At 38.6% G+C, this 24617-nt stretch overlaps 1 protein-coding gene across 4 annotated transcripts in view; it reads right to left on the bottom strand.

Moving 5' to 3' along the window:
- Positions 1-406: 406 nt before the first annotated feature.
- The window catches only part of BLOC1S5 (biogenesis of lysosomal organelles complex 1 subunit 5), a 57337-nt gene continuing 33126 nt past the window's right edge, over positions 407-24617 (bottom strand). The window contains exons 3-4 of one of the 4 annotated variants that reach the window (XM_032250009.1): positions 12977-13035; positions 407-2681 (exon numbers count right to left, since the gene is read on the bottom strand). In XM_032250009.1, the coding sequence (XP_032105900.1) occupies positions 2663-2681; positions 12977-13035 (78 nt within the window). In that variant the 3' untranslated portion in view covers positions 407-2662. Of the gene's footprint in view, positions 2682-12972; positions 13036-24617 lie in introns of all 4 variants that reach the window. The other 3 variants (XM_032250008.1, XM_032250006.1, XM_032250007.1) reach the window with 3 other exon arrangements.

Here is a 24617-nt window from a genome sequence, read left to right as displayed (position 1 = left end):
AGCCTGGGTGACAGAGCAAGACAAGGAAGGGAGGGAGGAAGGAAGAGAGAGAGAGAGAGAGAGAGAGGGAGGGAAAGAGGGAGGGAGGGAGGGGAAGAAGGAAGGAAGAAAAGAAAAAAAAGAAGAAAGGAAGGAAGGTTAAATTACGTAATCATTAAAATTATTTTTTACATATAAATAAAATACGTATCAAAAGTGATTTGACAACTGGGAATTAGAAGCAAAAGTGTTCAGCACTACACATATCAAAAGAAAGGTAAATAAACCAACTCTTACAGAAGCTATAGAATAGTTAAAAATGTTACAAGGAAACAATTGGGTATCTTAATGTCTAAAGCTCAAAAATCCCATCAATTCATTTTGGTTTAGGAAGTCCCTTAGATATTTATGGAAAATATACACAAACTTATAAGGTGAAGTATTTATTATTCACGAGATGAACACAAACTATCAGAAATCTTTGCTATACAAGTTGAGTAGCCACAGTTAAGAATATATTCCCACTCACACACACAATCATAATTTCTTGGTTACAGTATTCGTTCAATGTGTTGGTGATTAATCACATTCCAAAAAGTGTCTACAGTACAAAGGGAATTTTCATTTAAGGCTCCCCTCCCTTTTCACGTGTGGGATATTTTTGGAAGTATTTCTTTTTTTCATCCACTGAAAGAGAATTAAGAAAATTCCAACATGCCTTGGTGTCAGCAAGTGTGCCTTCTAGTCCAGGTACCAGCAAATGATTGATGAACCTGTCAAGCCTACAGTAGCAGACAGAGAAAGTTGGCAGAAGTTCAGTGTTATTGAAAAAAATCTCAAATACTTATTTCATCTCCTCTATTAACTTTAATCACATTTTCAACATGCAGCCAAGAATGAAGCTTTGACATTAAGCCATAAATTCAACACAGGCAAGCATTGTCAATTTTATGCAGTCACCACACTGAGATAACACAAGAGAGCTGGATATTTTCTTTCTTTTGCCTTTCTTTACTAAAGGGCAATAAAAAATATGTGAAAGATTTATCCATACCTCAAATTCGTTTACCATAAATCTCTTGAAATTATTGCATTTTACTTTTGCTTGGTTTATGGCAAACAAACAAACAAAAAAATCAACTTAGTTCTTCAAGTAGATTTTTTTTTAAATGGAGTCTCGCTCTGTTGCCCAGGCTGGAATGCAGTGGCGCGATCTCAGCTCATTGCAATCTCCGCCTCTCGGGTTCAAATGATTCTCATGCCTAAGCCTCCTGTGTAGCTGGGATCACAGGCGTGCATCACCATGCCCAGCTAATTTTTGTATTTTTAGTAGAGACAGGGATTCACCATGTTGGCCAGGCTGGTCGTGAACTCCTGACCTCAAATGATCCGCCTGCCTCGGCCTCCCAAAATGCTGGGATTACAGGCGTGAGCCACTGCACCTGGCTTCAATTAGATTGTTAAATGCAGATTTTTAAAGATCACAGTGATGACAGAATTGGTACACGTTTCTTCATAATATACCTGCTTATGAGAACAGACATTTAACACTAAAAAGCGTTTACATTTAACATGGATCATTTGCCATGTGGGCAAACACTTCTGGTTCCTTCAAAGCCAGGAACTTTATATGGTTCCAGAAGGACTCCCTGGCAGATTCTGCTGATTACTCATTAAACAGTCGAAACATGTATAGATATTAAAAGCTTACCCATAGCAAAAGAGACACAAAAATGAGGTAAATACTATGGGCAAGATTATAGTTCTTGGAAAAACTAAACGTCCATATATTTTTGGTAAGCTTCTCCTTCTAAGCATGCTTTAAAAGTTGAAAATAGTTTTGTGCTGGAAGGCCACGAAACTTAACATGTGTGTCTTCTCATCCGTGGAAGCACATGGCATTATTCTGCACTGTAAAACCTGCAACCCTTCCCAAGAGGCAGTTCAAACAACAACACAGACACCTTTGCCGCAGTAGAGATAATGTTTTCATTCTCACCTCTCTGAACTGTGATCTCTGCTCCAAGGACAGCTGGGGTTTTTTGTTTGTTTGTTTTTTTGTCTACATTACTCATGCAGTAACACTTTATACATTCTTCCAACAGCCAAGGAGGCTATGACGGGCAGCTTCTATACCTGCCCATTAAGCCACAATAATAAACTATTGTTAACCCTGTATAAAAATGGATTACATGATCTTTCTAGGAAGTCTACCTACAGTTCTCTGAGCTAATCAATGGAAAAGATGATCAATTCTGACTAACCAAGAGTATATTTATTCCATTTTCCTTCCTACTCCTCTTCCAAATAATCATATATAGGCACTTAAAGCTGGAAAGGTGTGGCACTCTTCTTTAAACATCCAATCAGAATGACAGTAGAAGCTTCTTTCTTCTGGTGTTAAGAGTGCCATTGCATATATTGCTAAGCTTGAAGCAGAGGCTAAATGGTTTTATGGGGATGTTTTTCAGGAGAGAGGTGAACGTCTTCTCATTCCTTTGTGATTGTTGTGGTTCAAGTTCTTAGAAGGTGGAAAATTTTGCTAGGTCCTTCTCCATTTCAGCGTATTGTTCTTTAAGCCTCTCCATGGCTTTTCTGTGCTCTTCATCCACTTCGGCCCTTTTGTTGGGCTGCTCCTTCATGAAGTCATCCCACTGGAGCATGTGCTGTTTCTCACTAGCTATTAAGTGGTCACTATGAATCTGAGAAAAGAAAATTAGAAAGTCACATGACACTTTCCAGACAATTATTTCATAACTTTATCTCTTGACACTTGGTTACCATCACAATCAGCTGGTAAGTCACAAGGATAACACTGTGTTATAATATCCAAAAAAACATGACACATTAGAAACATCTAGGGCTTCTCTTATTAAAATTAAACACAGATATTCTCATTTCTTAAATTTTAAAAGTGGGCTGGGCATGGTGGATCACGCCTGTAATCCCAGCATTCTGGGTGACTGAGGTGGGTGGATTACCTGAGGTAAGGAGTTTGAGACCAGCATGGCGAAACCCTGTCTCTACTAAAAACACAAAAACTAGCCAGCCGTGGCGGCGCATGGCTGTAGTCCTAGCTACTCGGGAGGCTGAGGCAGGAGAATCGCTAGAACCTGGAAGGCAAAGGATGCAGTGAGCTGAGATGGCACCACTGCACTCTAGCCTGGGTGGCAGAGTGAGATTCCGTCTCAAAAATAAAAAAGAAAAAAACAATTTTTAAAGTGTCTAGTATCTTTACATAAAATCAAACACAATCCAAGTAATTTTTCATATTTCTATTTCTCCTCAAATACCATTTAACTGAAGATATTTTTAAACCAATTTTAAAGAATATATGCTAAAAGAATCATTGTTACAAGAAATCAGAAAGTCTGTCTTACACAAATTATTTTTAAGAGCATTAAAAAGAAACATAAATTATTAGTCACTAGAAGAGAACTCAAGAAATCTCCTCTGGGACAGGTACAGTGGCTCACACCAATAATCCCAGCACTTTGGGAGGCTGAGGTGAGGTTAAGAGTTCAAGACCAGCCTGGCCAACATGGTAGAACCCTGTTTCTATTATAAATACAAAAATTAGCCAGGTGTGGTGGCGTGTGCCTGTGATCCCAGCTACTTGAGAAGCTGAGGGCGGAGAATTGCTGGAACCCAGGAGGTGGACGTTGCAGTGAGCTGAGATGGTGCCACTGCACTCTAGCCTGGGTGACAGAGCGAGAAGAAAAAAGGGGGGCGGGGGAGGGAGGGAGGGAGGGAGGGAGGGAAGGAAGGAAGGAAGGAAGGAAGGAAGGAAGGAAGGAAGGAAGGAAGGAAGCAGGCAGGCAGGCAGGCAGGCAGGCAGGCAGGCAGGCAAGTTAGCTCGCTGGCTCCTCTAGGTCAGTTCTAGTCCTTGAAGCAAATCAGCATCTCAAACATCTGTGTCAAATGTCTCAGTTCTTGAGATGTTCCTTATTACTGCTAAATAAGGATGAAAGGATTTTTTTTTTTTCTTTCTGGCACCACAGTAATACAGATAAAACGCTGTATAAATAAAAAGGTATAAATTTAGTTTTCTTCCTCCCTCCAAAGTATAATTTCAATTATTAACTTTGAATATGTACAACAAAAAGCTAAAGAGAGTGTGAAGAAATAACTTTATATCCCTATTTCAACGATTCTATATGTCATTAGTAGTTAAGTTTTGATACAGTCTAGGTTCTATTAAACAACAAAAACCGGAATATGCAAACTATAAAAACCTACAAGGTTGAATCGCTTGAACCTGGGAGGTGGAGACTGCAGTAAGCTGAGACCACACCACGGCACTCCAGCCTCGGTGAGAGGGCAAGACTCTGTCTCAAACACATACACACACACACACACACACACACACACACACACAATCAACAAAGCACCTGAAGTCATTGCTAATTCTAGCATGTTAATTCCAGCACTTGAATGAAAAAGGGATATGCAGTATAGTCAGATGTCATCCACCAGAAAAATAGCTACTAGGAAAAAGACAGAAACCATCTTCCAGCTGTCTATCATATTCTTGTTGCTCTATTTTCTCTCCCATTTGGGTCAGGTTAACAAACAGTATGAAGGGCTGAATAAGCCAATGTGCTCCAAGTACCCATGAAATGCAAATTTCTGCTAGCTGTTTTGCATAGCTACTTCTAAAAACCTCTCCTTTAAGATTATATTATTCTCATTTTACAAAGAAATTAAGGCTTAAGGACACTTTTATCCTCCGTGGTCATTCATCTAATAACTTGCTTGTAGATTCAAATCTAGGTCTTTCTGACACCCTTAAACCTATGCCTTTTCTATCACAGAGTGCAAATCAGATCTTTCCAGAGGAAGTTTTACATAGGTTGCTAAAAGTCTCTTTCACAAGACAAACGCTCTTGTGAGAGGCTTTTTGCTAGGCTGACCTGAAGCTCCTCAGCACCAAGACTTTCCAATCTCAGACCCATGTCAACTTCTTTCCAATTGAGAAGTCTTGGTCAAACATTTTGCTAAAATGTTTGACTGTTCCTCTACAGTCAAACATTCCTCTAAAATATGCCCCATAGACCCTTGGGATCCGAACAGATATTACAGTGGTGGGAAGAGAGGGTTAGGGAGGGGTTTACTCATCCAATAAATTTGTTAAACAGGTTAAACAAATCCAATGCATTACTTCTTAACTTTTCAGCCTTATAGATTGATAACTCTCCAAAAGATGCATGAAGAGTTTATTAAACTTTTCTGATGGAACTTTTGCAAAAACTGTTACAATCTAAGAGAAAAGCCACAGGCAGACTAGAAAAAGAAAAAAATGCAGATAAACTTCATCAAAATCAAGTTTAGTTTAATAAATACAAATAATATTAAACATGCACACTCAGATGTTATTTAATTGTTCATTTCTTTGTAAATGAAAACTCATCATTGGCTCAGCTGACCTTGTGATGTGGACCACAAGGCGACAGCCATGTTCCCCTTGCCAACCAGAACGTATTTTATCCAGCTCAGCCCAATGAAGAAAAAGGCAGCCGTGGCAGGCATATAAACCTCTCTTCAGGTTCTGGTTTACCTGTCATTAGTTGCATGATGCTGGGCAAGTTAAAGTTTCTTTAAAATGAGGGAAATAAATACTTCGCATCCACAAACAATACTTCTGAAGATTAGAGGTAGAGCATGTCAAGTTCCTAGCAGAGTGGCTAAGGAGCTTAATCAAAGATAAATACTATACAAATCACAAGCGAAACATCTAGAAGGCAGATCTCTCTACATTTATCCCCCTGCCATTTCAGCTTTTGTTCTTTAATTTTAGTAATTTACTTTTGGCAACAGATTATTGTAGTAATTCAAAGAATACAGACAACTCAAGGGCAATAGACTTTCCTTTCCATTTCTATATTCAATTTAATCCTTGATGTAACCATTATTGACCATTTAGCTACAAGAACAGTCTTTAAGATACTGCAATATATTAGTGAATAAGACATTGCCATAGATCAGCATTTCTATTGTGTAGTTTCAGAATATTATGACTAAAGATAAACATATTCAAGTAGCTTTTTCACATCAGGCATACTGCTTATTGGCTTCGTAAGCCAAGTGAAAATAAGATAAAAGGTGACAACTACCAAATCCAAATGCAAATCTAGTCTTGCTTCCTTACCAAGAAGTTCTTACAATCAATCCATGTTACCTTTTCCTAGTTTCCCACTTTTAATAGTGATTGCAGGGCATTCTTACATTCTTTACAACAACTAGTAAAGAAAAAATGGCAGGGGTGGAGGCAGTGGGGGTTGCCTATACATTCATGTATTGACAATACTGCAGTCTTTACATACAAATAAAACCCAGCTACCTGGAAATAACATTTATCTGAAACTTAGTAGAGGATGTGGTAAGACCTTTAAGTCATCTAAAAGAAGAAGATACTACAAAGTCCATGTACAAACATTGTAGGGTTCATGAAAAGCTCTGCTGATTCTGAACCTATTTGACTTATGTTACGTACAATTCTAACCAGCTTAGTTAACTGGTTTCTAAGACAACACCCTATCAAAAATCACAAGTTAGAAAATGAAAAGGCTGATACATGAGAAAAGAATAACAGGCATCGGCCTTATAGCAAAAGAGGAAGCAGACACAAAAACTTAAAACACACGGTATCTCAGGGCAGTTGGTACAAAAACCTAGCACAGTATTTCTCTCTCTTATTCCCTGATTATATCACCATATTCACAATATAAAATCTGATATTTTCAATAATGCTTGATTCCTACAAAATTATTCTGTAACATTTAACAAAATTTTTAGAAAACATAACAATATAGAATATATTTTTAAAGATTTCCATCCAAATTAATCAAAGTTCATGGTGACAGAAGACAAGAAGACTCTTGGAGACATGGAGACCTACATCTCCATTAAGGAGATGCCTCAATGTTGCTGACCTCATCTGAGAGGCTGTCCTGCTACCTGGCCCCAGTTAGGGGCAGAGGAGCAGCAGGGGATGGGGGGATGGCGTGGATATCTTGTCACTTTTTTCTCTGAACAAATACCACTTTATGAAGCAAAAGAAGTTAACTGTGAACATGTCAGACACCCTTTTCTTTGGGGTAGACTCCTGCCCTAAGGGCCATTTCTTCTCCCCCAAAACACTGATTCATTTCCCTAAGCTAGTTACCTTCAGATTCCAGAGGCTCTCCTCACCCCAGCTGAGTTTCTTTAAAAATCATTCAAGGGAATATATCACTCAACTTCATTTGCTGTAATACGTCTGGAGGGAGAGCCACTAAAACTCCTGAGGTGACCCAGGGGATTGGCCCCAGGTAGGGGAACAGGGGAGAGAAAATGGTAGCCATTTTTACATTGTTTTGTGTAGTAGTTACTGATTCAAGAAACATAAAATTCTGAATAAAATGACTTGAAAACTGCCCCCCAAAAATAAAGAAATTCAAAAAAAACAACAAAAAAAGTAGTTAAAGTTATAAGAGCATTGTGCTTAAAGAAGATAAAAACCTTGGCTTTTACATAGAATTACCAAATAAAGCAGCAAGTCCACTACTGGGCATATACCCGAAAGAATTAAATGTAGGAACCTGAACAGCTATTTGTACACCCATGTTTACAGCAACGTTATGCATAATAGCCAAAGGTGGGAGAAACTAAGTGTCCATAAACAGATGAACAGATAAACAGAATGTGGTCTAAACATACAATAAAATAATATTCAGCCTCAAAAAAAAAAAAAAGAAAAGAAAAGAAAGAAGAAATTCCAACACACGCTACGGCATGGACAAATCTCAACGACATTACACTAAAGAAATAAACCAGTCACAAAAAAGACAAATGTTGTATGATTCTACTTACATGATGAACCTAGAGCAGTCAAATTCTCAGAGCTAGAAAGTAGAATGGTGGTTTCTAGGGGTGGAGAGAAAGGGGAATGAGGAGTTATTGTTTACTGGGTACAGAGTTTCAGTTTTGCAAGATGAAAGAGTTCTGTGAGCTGTGAGTGGTAGCTGATGCCTGTAATCCCAGCACTTTGGGAGGCTAAGGTGGGTGGATCCCCTGAGGTCAGGAGTTTGAGACCAGCCTCGTCAACATGGTGAAACCCTGTCTCTACTAAAAATACAAAAATTAGCCAGGCGTGGTGGCAGGTGCCTGTAATCGCAGCTACTCACTAGGCTGAGGTGGGAGAATTGCTTGAGCCTGGGAGGTAGTGGTTACAGTAAGCCGAGATCGCGTCACTGCACTCCAGGCTGCGCAACAAGAGTGAAACTCCATCTCAAATAATAATAATATAATAATAATAAATTAATTTTTTAAAAAGTTCCGTGGATGGATGGTGGTGATGGTTGAACAACAATGTGAATATAGATAATGCCACTGAAACGTATAAAGTGGTTATGACGGTAAATTTTATGTTATATGAATTTTGCCACAATAAAAAAATTTAAATCAAGTTTCAGGGGATTCTTCTTAAATGAAAGCAAGTGTACTCTTCAAGATAAACTTAGAAAATGCCGACTTTAAAATAAAGAGAAAGTTTATTAATGGCCTATAACTACATACCAAAAGTAATTAACTATAACAGTGTTACCTCTTTCTACTTAATAAAATGTATACATTAAGTTACAACAGAGAAAGAAACAATAAACTGGCAGGCAGGCACACACTCGCTGCCCCCACCAATTAACCATAATAGAAAATAGAAATCAATCCTGAAGACAGGCGTCTAGAACCATGTCGATAAAAGAACTCTGGATTACAAAATAAAAACACACTTCTGCACAGATTCGTCTAAGTCAGTGATTTTCAATGGGGGTGGGGAGGGCATTTTACACCCTCACCCCCAGGAGATTGTTGGTTATTATAACACAGGTCGTGGGGAGGTGCTACTGGCATCTAGTAGGTAGAGGCCAAGAATGCTGCTAAACATCCCGCAATGCACAGGACAGCACTCACAGTAATGAATTATTAGGCCCAAAGTGTCAACAGAGCTGAGGTTGAGAAACCTTGGTCTAAGGGAAAATTCTCAATAATCCAACTGAGGTCTAAAACGCCTTTTAGAGCATCTGTCAGTAATACGCATGCCATTAATTTTACATATGCCTTACAGAGACATGGAAAAACTATTTCCTTTGGTAAGGAGTGTCAGTACAACAGCTGCGAAAAATGATTTTATATAGAATATGTACTGATATGTTACTCTGTTTTTAAACTCTATTAAGAACAATGTATAAGCCATGTGATCTTGCTGTCATGAAAATAATCATAAAGGAGGATAACTGTATCTAATAAATATCTGTGGATGAGAAGACTCAAAAGCATTCACATTTACTTCTAATCTGGTTGAACAGGGCTTCAAAAGTTTGACACCTATGCATGAACCTAAATTTAAATTATTGACAGATATTATTAACCATCTCATCACCACTGGTGACATAATTTTAAGAGCCAGTGAATTTTATAAGCCAAAAATAATTTTCATTTCACTATTCTTATTGCTAGTGCCCAAAATGCAACTTTGTATTAGTGGTAGTTTTTAAGACATGTCAAATAACTAGGGAATGTGCATTTATTGTTCTTCTGAATGTACTTTTAGATATCAATTGTGGGAAATGTGATTTGCATGAATGACGTTTATCAATTTACTTCCTACATAATTCCACAAATTGTCTTAACATAAAAGAACTAATGAGTTTCAGACCAGCCTGATCAACATGGTAAAACCCCATCTCCACTAAAAATACAAAAATTAGCTGGGCGTGGTGGCGGGTGCCTGTAATCCCAGTGACTCAGGAAGCTGAGGCAGGAGAATCACTTGAAACTGGGAGGCGGAGGCTGCAGTGAGCTGAGCTCGCGCCACTGCACGCCAGCTGGGCAACAGAGTGAAACTCCATCTCAAAAAAAAAAAATTATTGATTAATGGCAGTAGTCTATTTTATCTCATTACTACTCCCATCTTGATTTGTTCTGAGAATCTTTCAAACATATAAAATTAACATTAGGTTGTAAAATGCAGCAGTCATGTCTTTCCTTTGTTTACATTGGCTAGATGAGAAATTAAGCCTTACCTTTATGACACACGTGTGTGCATGTGCACGTATGTGTAGAGTTTGAAAACTCTGCCATGCCAAAGTTTCAGAAAAAGCTACATATGGCAGTAAAACAAAAACATAAAAGAAAAAGACAAAAGAAATAAAGACAAGACTAAAAATTTATTGCTCCAATAAGAATGTAAAGGATTTTTACTTCTCTCTGAGCAGAGAAGTACATCTATTTATAACTTTAAGTTGGTTAATTTTATTATCTTCAGAAAAGAAAATCAGGGTAACAAATCTAAGTCTGCTTATAAACTAAGTCTCGTGGACTTACCAACTTCTGGTGAAACAGTATATGTTAAAATACTAATTTTTAATATGTATTCTATAAAAATTATTTTAACAATAGTCTCAGACATAGTATCTGTAAGAAATGTACTTCAGGTTGGGCGTGGTGGCTCATGCTTGTAATCCCAGCACTTCGGGAGGCTGAGGCTGGTGGATCAACTAACATTAGGAGTTTGGGACCAGCCTGGCCAACCCCGTCTCTAGTAAAAATACAAAAATTAGCTGGGCATGGTAGTGCATGCCTGTAGTCCCAACTACTTGGGAAGCTGAGGCAGGAGAATAGCTTGAACCTGGAAGGTGGAGGCTGCAGTAAGCCGAGATCACACCACCACCCTCTAGCCTGGGCGATGGAGTGAGACTCAGTTTAAAAAAAAAAAAAAAAGAAATGTACTTCATATTAAAATATTCTTATTTCCTGTGGTCACTGCTTTTTAAACCATGGACAGCCAGCACTTCTTAATTTGTAAAATCATGAACAGGAAGACTTCTGAAGTGCTTCACGGACTCTAACATATAGCAGGGCTCTTACCCACACAGTGACTGCCTGTGTCTTGAACAGTGAGCTGGCAGGAAAAAAATGCTGCCTTACATTTCGATAGTGATATAAAATTCACAAAGTAATTTCAAATAATTTTAATAAGGCAATTTACCCACCAATCTATCAGATAAGTAGAACAGATAATTATTTTGCAGATGAGGAGCTAGAAGCTCAGGGCTTACAGCTAGGTAATAAAGGGAACCAACACTAGAAATAAAAGAAGCCAATCTGGTCATCTTCCTACAGGACACAGAGCTAATACATCACATGTAGAAATAGTTCAAAGTGACAAGAGAAACTGTTCAAATTATAATGTAAGTTCCTGCTCAAAGATGACAAAAACTGCCATTTTTCAGAACTATAACTGCTTTGATAATGTCTTAGAAAGACAGACCGATTAAAGTTTGGCTGCACAACCACTTGAATCTGCTTAAATCACACAGCAACATGTCAGAGAGGTAACACATAGCATGCGATATGTCCTCATTTTTATTCTGAGAGCCAAGAGAATTGCATGTGTTGAAATGTACAGCCAGTGTTCTATCAGATCATTATTTGGCTTCTCAAAAACAGAATGTTTCGGGTACTCCCAAAGCAAATTGTTTAATACAGCATTTAAGATCCTCCACAATAATTTCTAGAAACATCCATTTAGACAGTCCACATACCAGTTCCATGAGACAAACTGACTTCTCACATCTTTTGCCTTTGCTTACAATGTATTCCTTGCCCTGGAATACCTCTCTTCTCATCTTCCAGCAACTGAATTCTTACCAATCAAGATCAGGCTTAAATGCCATCATTTCCTAAATAAATTACTCCTTTGCCAAGATCCCAAAAAGTAATGATCACAGTTCGTACTTTATCCTCTATCATAATAGTGTGAGTGGTTTGGGACTCCAAGGCTTTTAGCTCCTTAACTGTAGGAATTGTCTTAAAATTGACAAAATCAATCATCCCAAGTGGCACCTAGCAAAGTAGAGGAATTAAAAATATAACTGCTGTCCAGTCTGACACTGTCCACTTACGTCCCCAGCCCTGCCTGCCTTTACACACTCTCTGCCCGCTGTGCAAGCACCCCATCCTGACACAAACTTCTCTGACCACAACTCTGCCTTGACACTTCATCCAGGAGTTCGGCCATGGTCCTGCTTCCAGACTGGCCTGCTGGGTCCCACTATCCTTGGGCAGCCTTCCTACCTGTCTTAAATGTCAAGTATTTTCAATAAAGTGTAAATTATCAAATTGTTGAGTTTTCAAACTTTATATCAACATTTAGATTGAAGCAAAGGGTAAAGAAGCTGAAACTCTGAGAAGGTTCATTCCATTGTATTTTTATACAGTGACAGATCTGAACTACTATTGTGGATTAACCAAAACACATTCCAGATAAATGGAGACAGTAACATTTGTTGATACACACATATGCAAAAAGGCATTATTTTCAGAGTGACTTAGTATTTTCAATGTTTTTTAATAAGTGTGAGATGTATCTTTATTAGTTTAGAGCAATAAATAAGTTATAAAAACATTTTATGATAACTGCAAGTGAAAAACACCAAATTATCACAGGAACTTAAAATCTTGTGCTATTTTTCCACATCTGAATTTAGTTAACATATAATTCAAATAATCAAAGCACTGCCCAGTAAATAATTCAATTACTCCTATGGCTATTCATTAAATAACCTATCCATAGGCATGAATGTTCCTTTTCTAGAAGAAATATACATAATATACTCAAGACTTCAGCTCAAAGGAAATATTTATATCTCCAATCTGGTGGATATTTGTGGTTACATGTAAAAGTCCTATTTTCTCTCTCCTCCAGAAGACAAATACCACTTTCAGGAAAAAGATGGAAATGTTGAAAAGGAAGAAAGAGAGTCCTGCAATTTCAATTATAAAAATATTGATGATATGACCACGTGATCTCACCTCCTCAACACTTCAATGAATTAGCCCTTTTAAAATATGTAAAAATCATTGCATTCAGATAATTTTCTGATCAAAGGCAATTGCTAATAATAATGATAACAGACACCCAAAACTTAGATGCCCCATTATCCAAATGATCTTTTACCTTTTTTCGTTCCTGTTCCCTCTGCTGGAGTCTATAGACTGACTCATTAGCTGCTTGCACTGAAATAAAAAAGACATGGGTTTTCAGTCAGCAGACTGTGTTGAAGAAAACACATACCTGAGGGAGGACTGTGTGTGGAGAGTTTGTGGATTGTTTTAGATCTCAAAAAAACTATACAGAAAATTGGTATTGTTTTTATGGTAGTGGGATGGCCAGAGGGGAAAATTAAGTTTTACCAATATATTCAGGATGTCATAACTAGTATAACCGTAATTCTGGAGCTTTGAGCTACAAGCTGAAGGGCATTTAAATAGTAAGTCCAATGGCAAACTGTCTACAACCACCTCAGAATTCTCCAAAAAGATATAAAATGCCTGATAAATTTATCACAGCACTCTGATTACGACGTTACACTGTCTGCCTGTCCCCACAGTCCACCTTTTTCTCATTCATACTCCTACTCTGTCACAGGCAGTACCTGATAACTACATTAGTTTAGAACTTTGCTCTATTCTTGCCTATGCTCTCTTCTCTTCTAATTTATCCCAGCTGCCACTGCAAGATTCAACTTCCTCTGGACCATCTCCATTAAGTCATTTCTCTTTCTTAAGAACTAAACTGCTAGTAACAATTATTGTAATTATTTATTGAGTATTTACTAAGTGCTAAGACCTATGTATTTATCCCTCTTTTTTACTTATTTTTGTTCTGAGACTTAGTCTCACTCTGTTGCCCAGGCTGTTGTGCAGTGGTGTGGTTTTGGCTCACTTTAGCTACCACCTCCTGGGTTCAAGCAATTTTCCTGCCTCAGCTTCCCAAGTAGCTGGGATCACAGGCGCCTGCCACCATGTCTGGCTAATTTTTTGTATTTTTAGTAAAGACGGGGTTTTACTATGTTGGCCAGGCTGGTCTCAAACTTCTGACCTCATGATGTACCTGCTTTGGCCTCCCAATGTGCTGGGATTACAGCATGAGCCACTGCACCCAGCCTGTATTATCCCTCTTAATCTCACTTTCCTATTAGGAAATGATCACTATTCCATTTTACAGATGACAAAACTGAGGTACAGAAAGGTGAAGCTGTCAATCAAGGTGGTTATAAAACTAATAAATACAGGAAACAGGATTTCAAATCAGATCTTTCTGGCTCTAAAGACCTGGCTCTTACCATCAACACTCCACTGCCTCTTTAATTATTTCATCAATGAAACCAGTTGTAATCCTTCAGTTATTTAAACCTTTTCATCTGCCAGATGCATTTTTTTTCTATTCATAAATGTTCTCACTTACTTCATCCAAATAAAGACATGTAGTGTGCAGGCTAAGAGTAAGCCTTAGTCAGTGAAATTTAGGCTCAAGCACTCAGTTGTGTGAATGATCTTGGGCATGTTTGCTCGCTCATTTATTCATTTGTCAAGTGTTTACTGAACATTTGCTTTCTGCCAGGCACTGTTCTTGGTGGTGCTCCTATCTCTCAGCACCTTAGTTACTCCTCTGTAAAATGAACATAACAACTAATAACAGGGTTTCGGAAGTGACACAAAATTTAAATGAGAACACAGTACATACTATGCTTAAAAGTAAACAGTTTCAATATTAATAATGATAACCACTTAGAGAAGTTCTTTACATAAAATAAGAAGTCAGGCCAGGTGCAGTGGCTCACTCCTATAATCCCAGCACTTTGGGAGCCTAAGGGGGGGTGGATCACCGGAGGTCAGGAGTTCAAGACCAGCCTGGCCAACATGGTAAAATGCTGTCTCTACTAAAAATGCAGAAATTAACTGGGCATGGTGGCGCACGCCTGTAATCCCAGCTACTTGGGAGGCTAAGGCCAGAAAATCACTTGAACCTGGGAGGCAGAAGTTGCACTGAGTGGAGACAGCGCTACTACATTCCAGCCTGGGTGACAGAGCGAGACTCCATCTGAAAAAAAAAAATATCTATCTATCTATCTATCTATTCATATATATATATAAAATAAATAGAATATTGGTAACATTTCTTTGCTGCTTATTTATATATATATAAATATATATTTATATATAAATTTTTATATATATTTATATTTATATTTTTATATATATTATTTTATATATATTTATATATAAATTTTATATACATTTATATATATATATAAATGTATATAAATTAAAATATATATAAATAAATAAAATAAGTAGCAAAGAAATGTTCAGTTACCAATATTCTATTTATTGTACTATCACTAAAGAAAATCTTTTCCTTACAGTATTTCTTTCCACTAATTAAACTGTTTTGTTTCAAAAGTCCAGTTCAAGGTTTACCGTCTTCATAAAGCCCTCCTGATTAGTCCCTTCCCTCTGAGGATTTTCCCTATTTGAAATTCCTTTATCAGGCGTGTGTGTATCCTACCATTTATTAATATCTTGCATTTGCTGAAATTGGACGTTTGTCTAATTGTTTTACAATTATGTCTTCCTACCCCACCCCAATCCGGCCCCAACTAGGTCACAAGTTCCACAACAGGCCAGGGACTGTGGTTTCTCTGAAAGAGAAACGTTAGGCCTCTCCCTCTGGGAATATGGCAAAAGAGAAGGATTTTGTTTTCAAAAAGTTGTGTTTTTACCAGTAACCATTAATTTTGGCTATATCAAAGATAATATTTAAGTACTGAAAGTTAGGTTCCCAATCATTGTTTTGTTCTAAAAGAAAATATTAAAACAAAACAGGAGTTGATTAGATCTGCCTTCTTTCTGTGGCATATTAATATTACATCATCTTTCCCAAGCAGTGCTTCTATCATTTCCTGGGTTGTTTTTTTTCCGCCACTGGCTCTGTGAATATAACTTAAAATCCATTTGGCAGTTAAGAGCTTCATCACTTTCAGAAGATTCTGAGACTAAGCTAAAAGAAGAATTATAGGCCTCTGCCTCTTATTTTGCCATTTGCTACGTCCTTTAAAACCGTAACCGGAACACATCTGACAAAGGTACACTTTTGCTCCTCATCGGGACTGTTAGGTTTAGACAGAATATCCACTTTTAGAAATTACAGTACTTTTGAAGCAATTCATTTTTAACTCTTTAGGCACACAACAGAAAAGGTTTGCTTTCTGAATTTATGAAATTTGCTTTTCTAAAATCGAAGAAAGTCACCAGATTGCACCAAACATTCCCTTTCTGAACAATCAGTGACACCAAGAAGGCTCATTTTTCTGAACCTTCCTATCACATCTGCATTACTTACTGGCTGTAACTCAGTACAAAGCCATTTCCCCTATTATCTCAATGTTTTAGGAGACTATATTGACTTAAAAAAAAGGTCAAGAATTTATCAAGTTCTTTTCTCTCAACCAAAAGATTATTCAAGTAGATTTGTGTCATGCACCACAGTTAACAATGTCCTATTTTCGTCACATAAAAGAGAAACAAATTCACTCTATCATGGTATTTGTAAATAAACCTCAAATACATACATAAGAAAATAATTTCAGGGCTTCCAGTTTCAAAATGCGGGTATAGAAGTGAGCTAGCTTCACTCTCCACCACAGAAAACCAAAATCAAGTATACAGCACCAGCAATACCCCAAAACTCAAACATGAGGATGAGACAGTTCTCAGGGCCACAGAGAAATGAGAAAACTCGGAGAAGACAGGAACAGAAATGGACTTCCATCTCTGTATCATTCCTTCCCCAACCTGCCTTGGCACCAAGCACATGGGAAATGTCCCCGACTCATGGTTTCTACACAAAAAGTGGGATCATGGTGGTCAACCAGCTTCCCCATCATCTTGGGCTCCCTGGCAGGAGAACTGTCCCTGCCTTAACCCATGGAAAACACTATGATACCTGAGGGCAGACATAACCTCGAGGACAGCCAGAGAAAAAGGAGAGAGGTGCCACTTCCACCTGCAGCCCTAGAAACTCTGCTCTGTAACTCAGCCAAAGGAGACACCAAATCAAAGTGGCTGCTCAACAGCACCACACTGCAGGAGGTTCGTTCCACAGGTCCACTGGGCATGGAGGCTGCCTAGCCAGCCTTCCCACACTAACAGGATATCCCTTTGGGGACCTCCCCCATTCAACGTGAGTGGCATTCGATTGTTTACTAGAACTAAGGCGGACTTGGGTTTAAGGTACAGTCTAGTGCTGAAAAGAAGCAGTGACCTACTGAAAGAAAAAAAGAAATCTGCAGGTAAAATACAAAGAATCTCTAAGCAAATGTATCCAATAAAAACAGAAATAAGACAGAGGAGATAGGAATAAAATAAACAATGCTTCAATGCAAAGACACAGATGTATATCCACAAGAAACAACAGCAAAAAGAGAACGAGGACCTCTCTAAACAGACAAAGTGAGATGGCAATATACTAACTCTCTGACCTACAATGCAAAATAGCAGTTTTAAGGAAACTCCACAATCTCCAGAATAACACAGAAAAGGAATTCAGAAATTTAACAGAGAGATTAATTTTTTTTCTTTTCTTTTTTTTTTTGAGACAGAGTCTCGCACTGTCGCCAAGACTGGAGCACAGCAGCACAATCTTGACTCACTGCAACCTCCACCTCCCGGGTTCAAGCAATTCTCCTGCCTCAGCCTCCTGAGTAGCTGGGATTACAGGTGCCCAACACGCCCAGCTAATTTTTGTATTTTTAGTAGAGATGGAGTTCCACCGTGTTGGTCAGGCTGGTCTTGAACTCCTGACCTCGTAATCCACCTGACTCAGCCTCCCAAAGTGTTGGGATTACACCAACACTTTGGTGTTGTGTGAGCCACCACGCCCAACCACATTAAAATAATTTTTAAAAATCAAACAGAAATCTTGGAACTAAGAAATACATTTGCTGAACTGAAAAATTCATTAGAGACTCTCAACAGTAGAAAGAATCAAGTAAAGGAGAGTCAGTGAGCTCAAAGAAAGGCCATTTGAAACTACAGTGACAGGGGAAATAAAAAAAGAAAAAAAATAAAAAGAAATGAAGACCACCTACAAGATACAGAAAATTACCTCAAAAGACTAAATCTAAGAATGACTGGTGTTCAAGAGGGTGCAGAGCAAGAGTGAGGCATAGAATGTTTATTCAAAAATAATAATAATAATAACAGAAAACTTTCTACAACTTGAGAAAGGCATAAATCCCCAAGTACGAGAAAGTCAGAGAATAACAAACACCCCAAGGCATTAGAATACTCAGATTCTCAAATCAAGGACAAAGAGCAGATACTAAAACAGCAAGAGAAAAGAAGCAAAATACATATAAAGGAGCTTCAATCAGTGTGGCAACAGACTTCTCAACAAAAACCATACAGGCCAGCAGGGAGTGGGACATTTTCAAAGTGCTGAAAGAAAAAACAAAAAAACAACAACAAAAGAACCCCTGCCATCCAAGAATACTGTATCTAGCAAAGCTACCCTTCAAATATGGAAAGAAAAAGGTCTTTCAGGACAAACAAAAGCTGAGAGAATCCACCACCATGAGACCCACCTTAAAAGGAATGCTAAAGGGAATTCTTCAATCTAAATGAAAAAAAAAAAAAAAAAAAAAACAACCAAACAAAAAAAAACCCGCTGTTAAAAATGAAGATTTGATTATTAAAAACCCACTGGTAAAATTAAGTACATGGACAAATCCAGGATACTCCACTACTGTAAATGTGGCATGCCCTCCACTCATAACACAAAATACAAATTTATCAAAAACAATAACAGCTGCAGCAACCTGTTATAAGACATTCAACATAAAAATATTAATAAGTAATTGAGACAATATAAAGTCAAAATGTGGGGTGGATGGAGATAAAGTATAGAGTTTTTCATTTTTTTGTTTGTTACTATTCTTTTGTGATCTAAGGTAAGTTGTCACCTCTTTAAAATAACCTGTTATGTTTTTTGTAAGCCCCATAGTAACCACAATGCAAAAACCTATAATAGATTTACTTCATAATGAATCAAAACATACTACTGAAGAAAATCACTTATCCACAAAAGAAGGCAGTAAGAAAGGAAAAGACGAGTTACAAAACCACCAAAAAATAAGCAAGAAAATTATAGCATTAAGTCCTTCTTATCAATAACAACACTGAATGTAAATGGACTCAATTCTCCAATTAAAATTTAAGGCATAGAATGGAGGAATAGAGGACAATGAAAGACAGGAGGCAGGAATAACTTGCAGCTTCCACTCAGACGGACAGAACAGCGTGTGGAGACTCCTCATATCACGAACTTTTGCTCCAAGAACTACTGTAGGAACATACCAGGAAAACCGAAAGAATTCACAAACCCTTTGAAAGAAGCAGCATGCTACCACAGACTCTGTGAGAGCCGATAAACTCTAAGTGTCCAAAGTCTGAGGGGCGTAAGTTCACCTACGAACATACATCCTCACTGAAGAACCCGAAAATCCAGATCACAGGAGAAGGGTTTAACCTTACCTAGAAGTGAAATGAGTTTAGGGAGCCCAGCGAAAGAGAACAGTAAAAGAAGCAGGGGGGAAGAGCCCTGTAGGCACTCCTGGCTGCCAGGGAAGCCATTTCTGACTATCTCACAGGAGTCCTTGGAGAGGGCTGCCAGTGGAATTGGGAAAAAAACACAGGGAGAAGGAAACTTCTGGTTGAACTTCAAAATAATTTTGACTGCTCATGAATTTTCCAGGGCAGAATTTTCTGGGGATGGGTAGTGAATGGGAAGTGCAGATGCAAACACAGAACGGTGGGAGGGGTGAAGCCTGAAAGCTCTGCTTGCTTTCTCAGCAAGGATGCTCACAGCCTGGGGCAAGTTCCCAGCCATGCTCACCAGCTGCCTGGATATAAACTTGGTGCTGTTAGGGGAGCACTGCAAGAGTGAGACTAGCCTTCTGGCTATGTGGGAGCTGGGTGAGGCCTGTCACTGCCAGCTTTTCCCTGGCAACTTGTATGATGCAGCAGAGGCAGCCACAATCTCCTTGGAAATGTAACTCCATGTGTTGCAACCGAGCAAGTTAAAAGGAACGTGCCACGCTCAGAGTTCCGAATTAAGAGTCCTTTATTAATTAGCCAGCAACCGAGAGACAGCTAACGCTCAAAATTCTCTCAGCTCCGAGGAGGGGCCCTGCTTATCTTTTATACCCTGATTTAGGTAGGGGAGGGGAGTACCTAGCTGAAGCAGAATTTTACAGAAGCAGAAAAGCAGGTTAGAGGAAGGGGTTGTGGGCACAGGTGGTTTCCATACAATTACCAGGACGAGGGCAATCAGGCTCCTTCTACACAATGATCAAAGAGAAACTTTTTTCTTACAATAGCAGTGGGGAAGTATGCCAAGCAGGATGCAGTACAATGGTTACAAGTGTTAAGAACAGTACGCTTCAATGCTTCTAAGTGCAATGTGACCCAGTTTTGCACCCAAAGGGGCTGCGGTAAGGAGGGGGGAAGCCAGGTTGGAGTTTACAGCTAAAATGGAGTCAGTTATGCTAGCCAAGGGTAGGTTGTTACACATGGGCCCGGGAAACACACCCCCATTCCCCACAGAGGCTGCAGCAAGCTCCGTCCAAGGAGTCTGAGCTCTGATAGCCTAACCTGCCCCACCTGATGGTCTTTCTCTGCCTGTCCTGGTAGCCAAAGACAAAAGACATAATCTCTTGGGAGCTCTATGGTCCTACCCCCCACCTGAGAAACCCAAGTACTTATCCAGGCAACCCTAGGGGCAAGCTGGTAACCTCCTCATACTAGCAAAGCTGATGCTCTCTTGAAAGTGCCACCTCCTGGTTGAAGGCTAACCAACACAAACTACAGCAACTCATAAAAGAATAACCCTGCCCCCAAAAAGGAGAAAATAAGAGCTACTTCCACCACCAGTAACATCCTGGCTAACCAGAGGTCCTGAGTCTGTCCATGTGACAACTTTTACTGCCAGCAAACCAGCATACAAGAAAACGAGTGCACTAAACAAAACAATAACCAAGGTCCCACACAGAGCGCACCTCACTCCCTGCTGCCTACAGCGGAACAGGTACTGGTATTCACGGCTGAGAGACCGGAGACAGACCACATCACAGGACTCTTTGCAGACATTCATTCCCCAGTAACAGCCCAGTGCCCAACAGCACAACTGGATGGCTAGACCTAGAAGAGAAATAATCACTGCAGTCTGGCTTTCAGGAAGCCCCATCCCTAGGGTAAGGGAAGAGCGCCACATCAAGGGAGTAACCCATGGGACAAAAGAATCTGAACAGCAGCCCTTGAGCCCCAGATCTTTCCTCTGACACAGTCTATGCAAATGAGAAGGAATCAGAAAAAAATTCTGGTAATATGACAAAACACAGTTCTTTAAACTTCCAAAAGATCACACTAGCTCACCAGCAATGGATTCAAACCAAGAAGAGATTTCTGAATTGCCAGAAAAATAATTCAGAAGGTTGATTATTAAACTACTCAAACATGCAGCAGAGAAAGGTGAATACCAATTTAAAGAAATTTAAAAAATGTTACAGGATATGAAATGGAAAAATTTCCAGAGAAATAAGTAGAATAAATAAAAAACAATCACAACTTCTGGAAATAAAGAACACACTTCGAGAAATCCAGAATACACCAGAGAGTCTCAACAATAGAATCAAATAAGTAGAGGAAAAAACTTCAGCGCTCAAAGATAAGGCTTTTGAATGAACGCCATATGACAGAGACAAAAAAGAATTTAAAAAAAAAACAAAAAACTAAGGCTCCAAGAAGTCTGGGATTACATTAAACGACTAAACCTAAGAATAACTGATGTTCCTGAGGAAGAAGAGAAATCAAAAGATTTGGAAAACATATTTGATGGAATAATCGAGGAAAACTTCTGGCTTCGCTAGAGATCTAGATCTTATATGTAAATTTTTGGTGCCACAAAAGAAGTAGCATTCAAATATAAATTTCCTCAGCAAGGCAATTTACTTCTATAGAAGGGTGCGTCTCACAGATGGAGCAATGGTGAACGCACACCTGGATAAGGGAGGGGAGGGGGTTCTTATGCCTGATGCAGGTAGCCCCTACTGCTGTGTCGTCCCCTATTGGCTAGCATTAGATGGCACAGTCTAAGCTAATTACAATTGGCTGTTTTAAAGCAGGGGTACGAGCCAGAGTGGTGGGATGGGTAGTTTAGCAGGAAGGATGGTTACGGGACAGGTCAGAGCAGGTGACCGGGATGACTGAGCTCAAAGCAGGTGATCAGGGCAGGTGACTGGAGTAGGTAACCATGATAAGTCAGGACAGAGCACGGGACTGGGGGAACAGATGAGAACTACCGATTAGAACTGGTGGAAAGGCTGTTTACTGAAACCACAAGGAAGTTTAAAATGAAGAATTAAAGAATAAGAGAGCTGAACATACTGACATACTGATTCTTTGAAGAGAAACTTGGAGTTCACTATATCTAACACAGACATTCAAATACAAGAAGCTCAAAGAACAGCTGGGAAATTCATCACAAAAAGATCATCACCTAGGCACATGGTCATCAGGTTATCTAAAGTCAAGATGAAGAAAAGAATCTTAAGAGCTGTGAGGCAAAAGCATCAGGTAAGCTATAAAGAAAAACCTATCAGATTAACAGCCGATTTCTCAGCAAGAACCCCACAAGCTAGAAAGGACTGGGGCCCCATCTTTAGCCTCCTTACAAAAACAATTAGTCAAGAATAATTTTGTAGCCAGTGAACCTAAGATTCCTAAATGAAGAAAGATAGTCTTTTTTCAGGCAAACAAATGCTGAGAGAATTTGCCACTACCAAGCCAACATTAAAATAACTGTTAAAAGGAGCTAAAATCTTGAACCAGAACTTTAAAATACACCAAAATAGAAACTTCTTAGAACATAAATCTCACAGGACCTATAAAACAATAATACAATGAATAAACAACAACAAGGTATTCAGGCGCTAGCACAATGAATAGAATAGTACCTCACATCTCAGTACTAACGCTGAATGTAAATGGCTTAAATGTTCCACTGAAAAGATGCAGAACAGCAGAATGAGAAAGAATTCACCAAGAAGGATCTTCTGTCTTTAAGAGACTCATCTAACACTTAAGAATACAAATAAACTTAAGGAAAAGGGGTGGAAGAAGATATTTCAGGCAAATCAACACCAAAAGCAAGCAGGAATAGCAATTCTTGTATCAGACAAAACAGACTTTAAAGCAACATCAGTTTAAAAAGACAAAGACAGACATTATACAATGATAAAAGGTCTAGTCCAATAGGAAAATATCAGAACCCTATATATGCACCTAACACTGGAGCTCCCAAATTTATAAAACAATTACCACTGGACCTAAAAATGCGATAGACAGCAACACAATAATAATGGGGGACTTCAATACTCCACTGACAGCACTAGACAAGACATCAAGGCAGAAAGTCAAGAAACAATGAACTAAAAATATACCCTAGAATAAAGGGACTTAAAGATATTTACAGAACATTGTACTTGACAACTGCAGAATATACACTCTACTCATCAGCACATTCAACATTCTCCAAGACAGAACGTATGATAGGCCACAAAACCAGTCTCAATAAATTTAAGAAAATCAAAATTATATCAAGTACTCTCTCAGATCACAGTGAAATAAAACTGGAAGTCAACTCCAAAGGAACCCTTAAAACCATGCAAATACATGGACATTAAATAACCTGCTCCTGAATGACTGCTGGGTCAACAATGAAATCAAGATGGAAGTTTAAAAAACTTTTTGGAATGAATGATAATGACACAACCTATTGAAATCTCTGGGATACAGCAAAAGCAGTGCTAAGAGGAAAGTTCATAGCATTAAACGCCTATATCAAACAGCCCAACAGAGCACAAATAGACAATCTAAGGTTATAACTCAAGGAACTAGAGAAACAAGACCAAACCAAACCCAAACCCAGCAGAAGAAAAGAAATAACAAAGATCATAGCAGAACTAAATGAAACTGAAACAACAACAACAACAACAACAACAAACATACAAAAGACAAAACCAAAAGCTGGTTCTTTGATAAGAGAAACAAAATTATTAGACCATTAGTGAGATTAACCAAGAAAGGAAGAGAAAAGATCCAAATTAACTCAATTAGAGATGAAATGGGATATATTACAACTGATACCACAGAAATACAAAAGATCACTCAAGGCTACTATGAACACCTCTAGACACACAAACTAGAAAACCTACGGAGATGGGTATGTTCCTGGAAATATACAACCCTCCTGGAGTAAACAAGGAAGAAACAGAAACTCTGAACAGGCCAATAACAAGCAGTGAGATTGAAATGGTAATAGAAAAAATTGCCAACAAAAAAAGTCCGGAACCAGAGAGATTCACAGCTGAATTCTACCAGACATTCAAAGAAGAAATGGTACCAATCCTGCTGACACTATTCCAAAAGACAGAGAGAATCCTCCTTAAATCATTCTATGAAGCCAGTTTCACCCTAATACCAAAACCAAGAAACGACGTAACAGAAAAAGAAAACTACAGACCAATAACCCTGCTGAACATAGATGCAAAAATTCTCAGCAAAATACTAGCTAACAGAACCCAGCAGCATTATCTAAAACAAAATCCACTACGATCAAGTGGGTTTCATACCAGGGAAGCAGGGATGGTTTAACATATGCAAGTCCATAAATGCGATACACCACATAAACAGAATTA

The sequence above is a fragment of the Sapajus apella genome, unplaced genomic scaffold, assembly GCF_009761245.1.
Source record: "Sapajus apella isolate SASKATOON/1434 unplaced genomic scaffold, GSC_monkey_1.0 scaffold70, whole genome shotgun sequence".
Lineage (NCBI taxonomy): Eukaryota > Metazoa > Chordata > Mammalia > Primates > Cebidae > Sapajus > Sapajus apella.
Note: the sequence above shows the minus strand (reverse complement) of the source record. Positions and strands in the feature narration are given on the sequence as shown.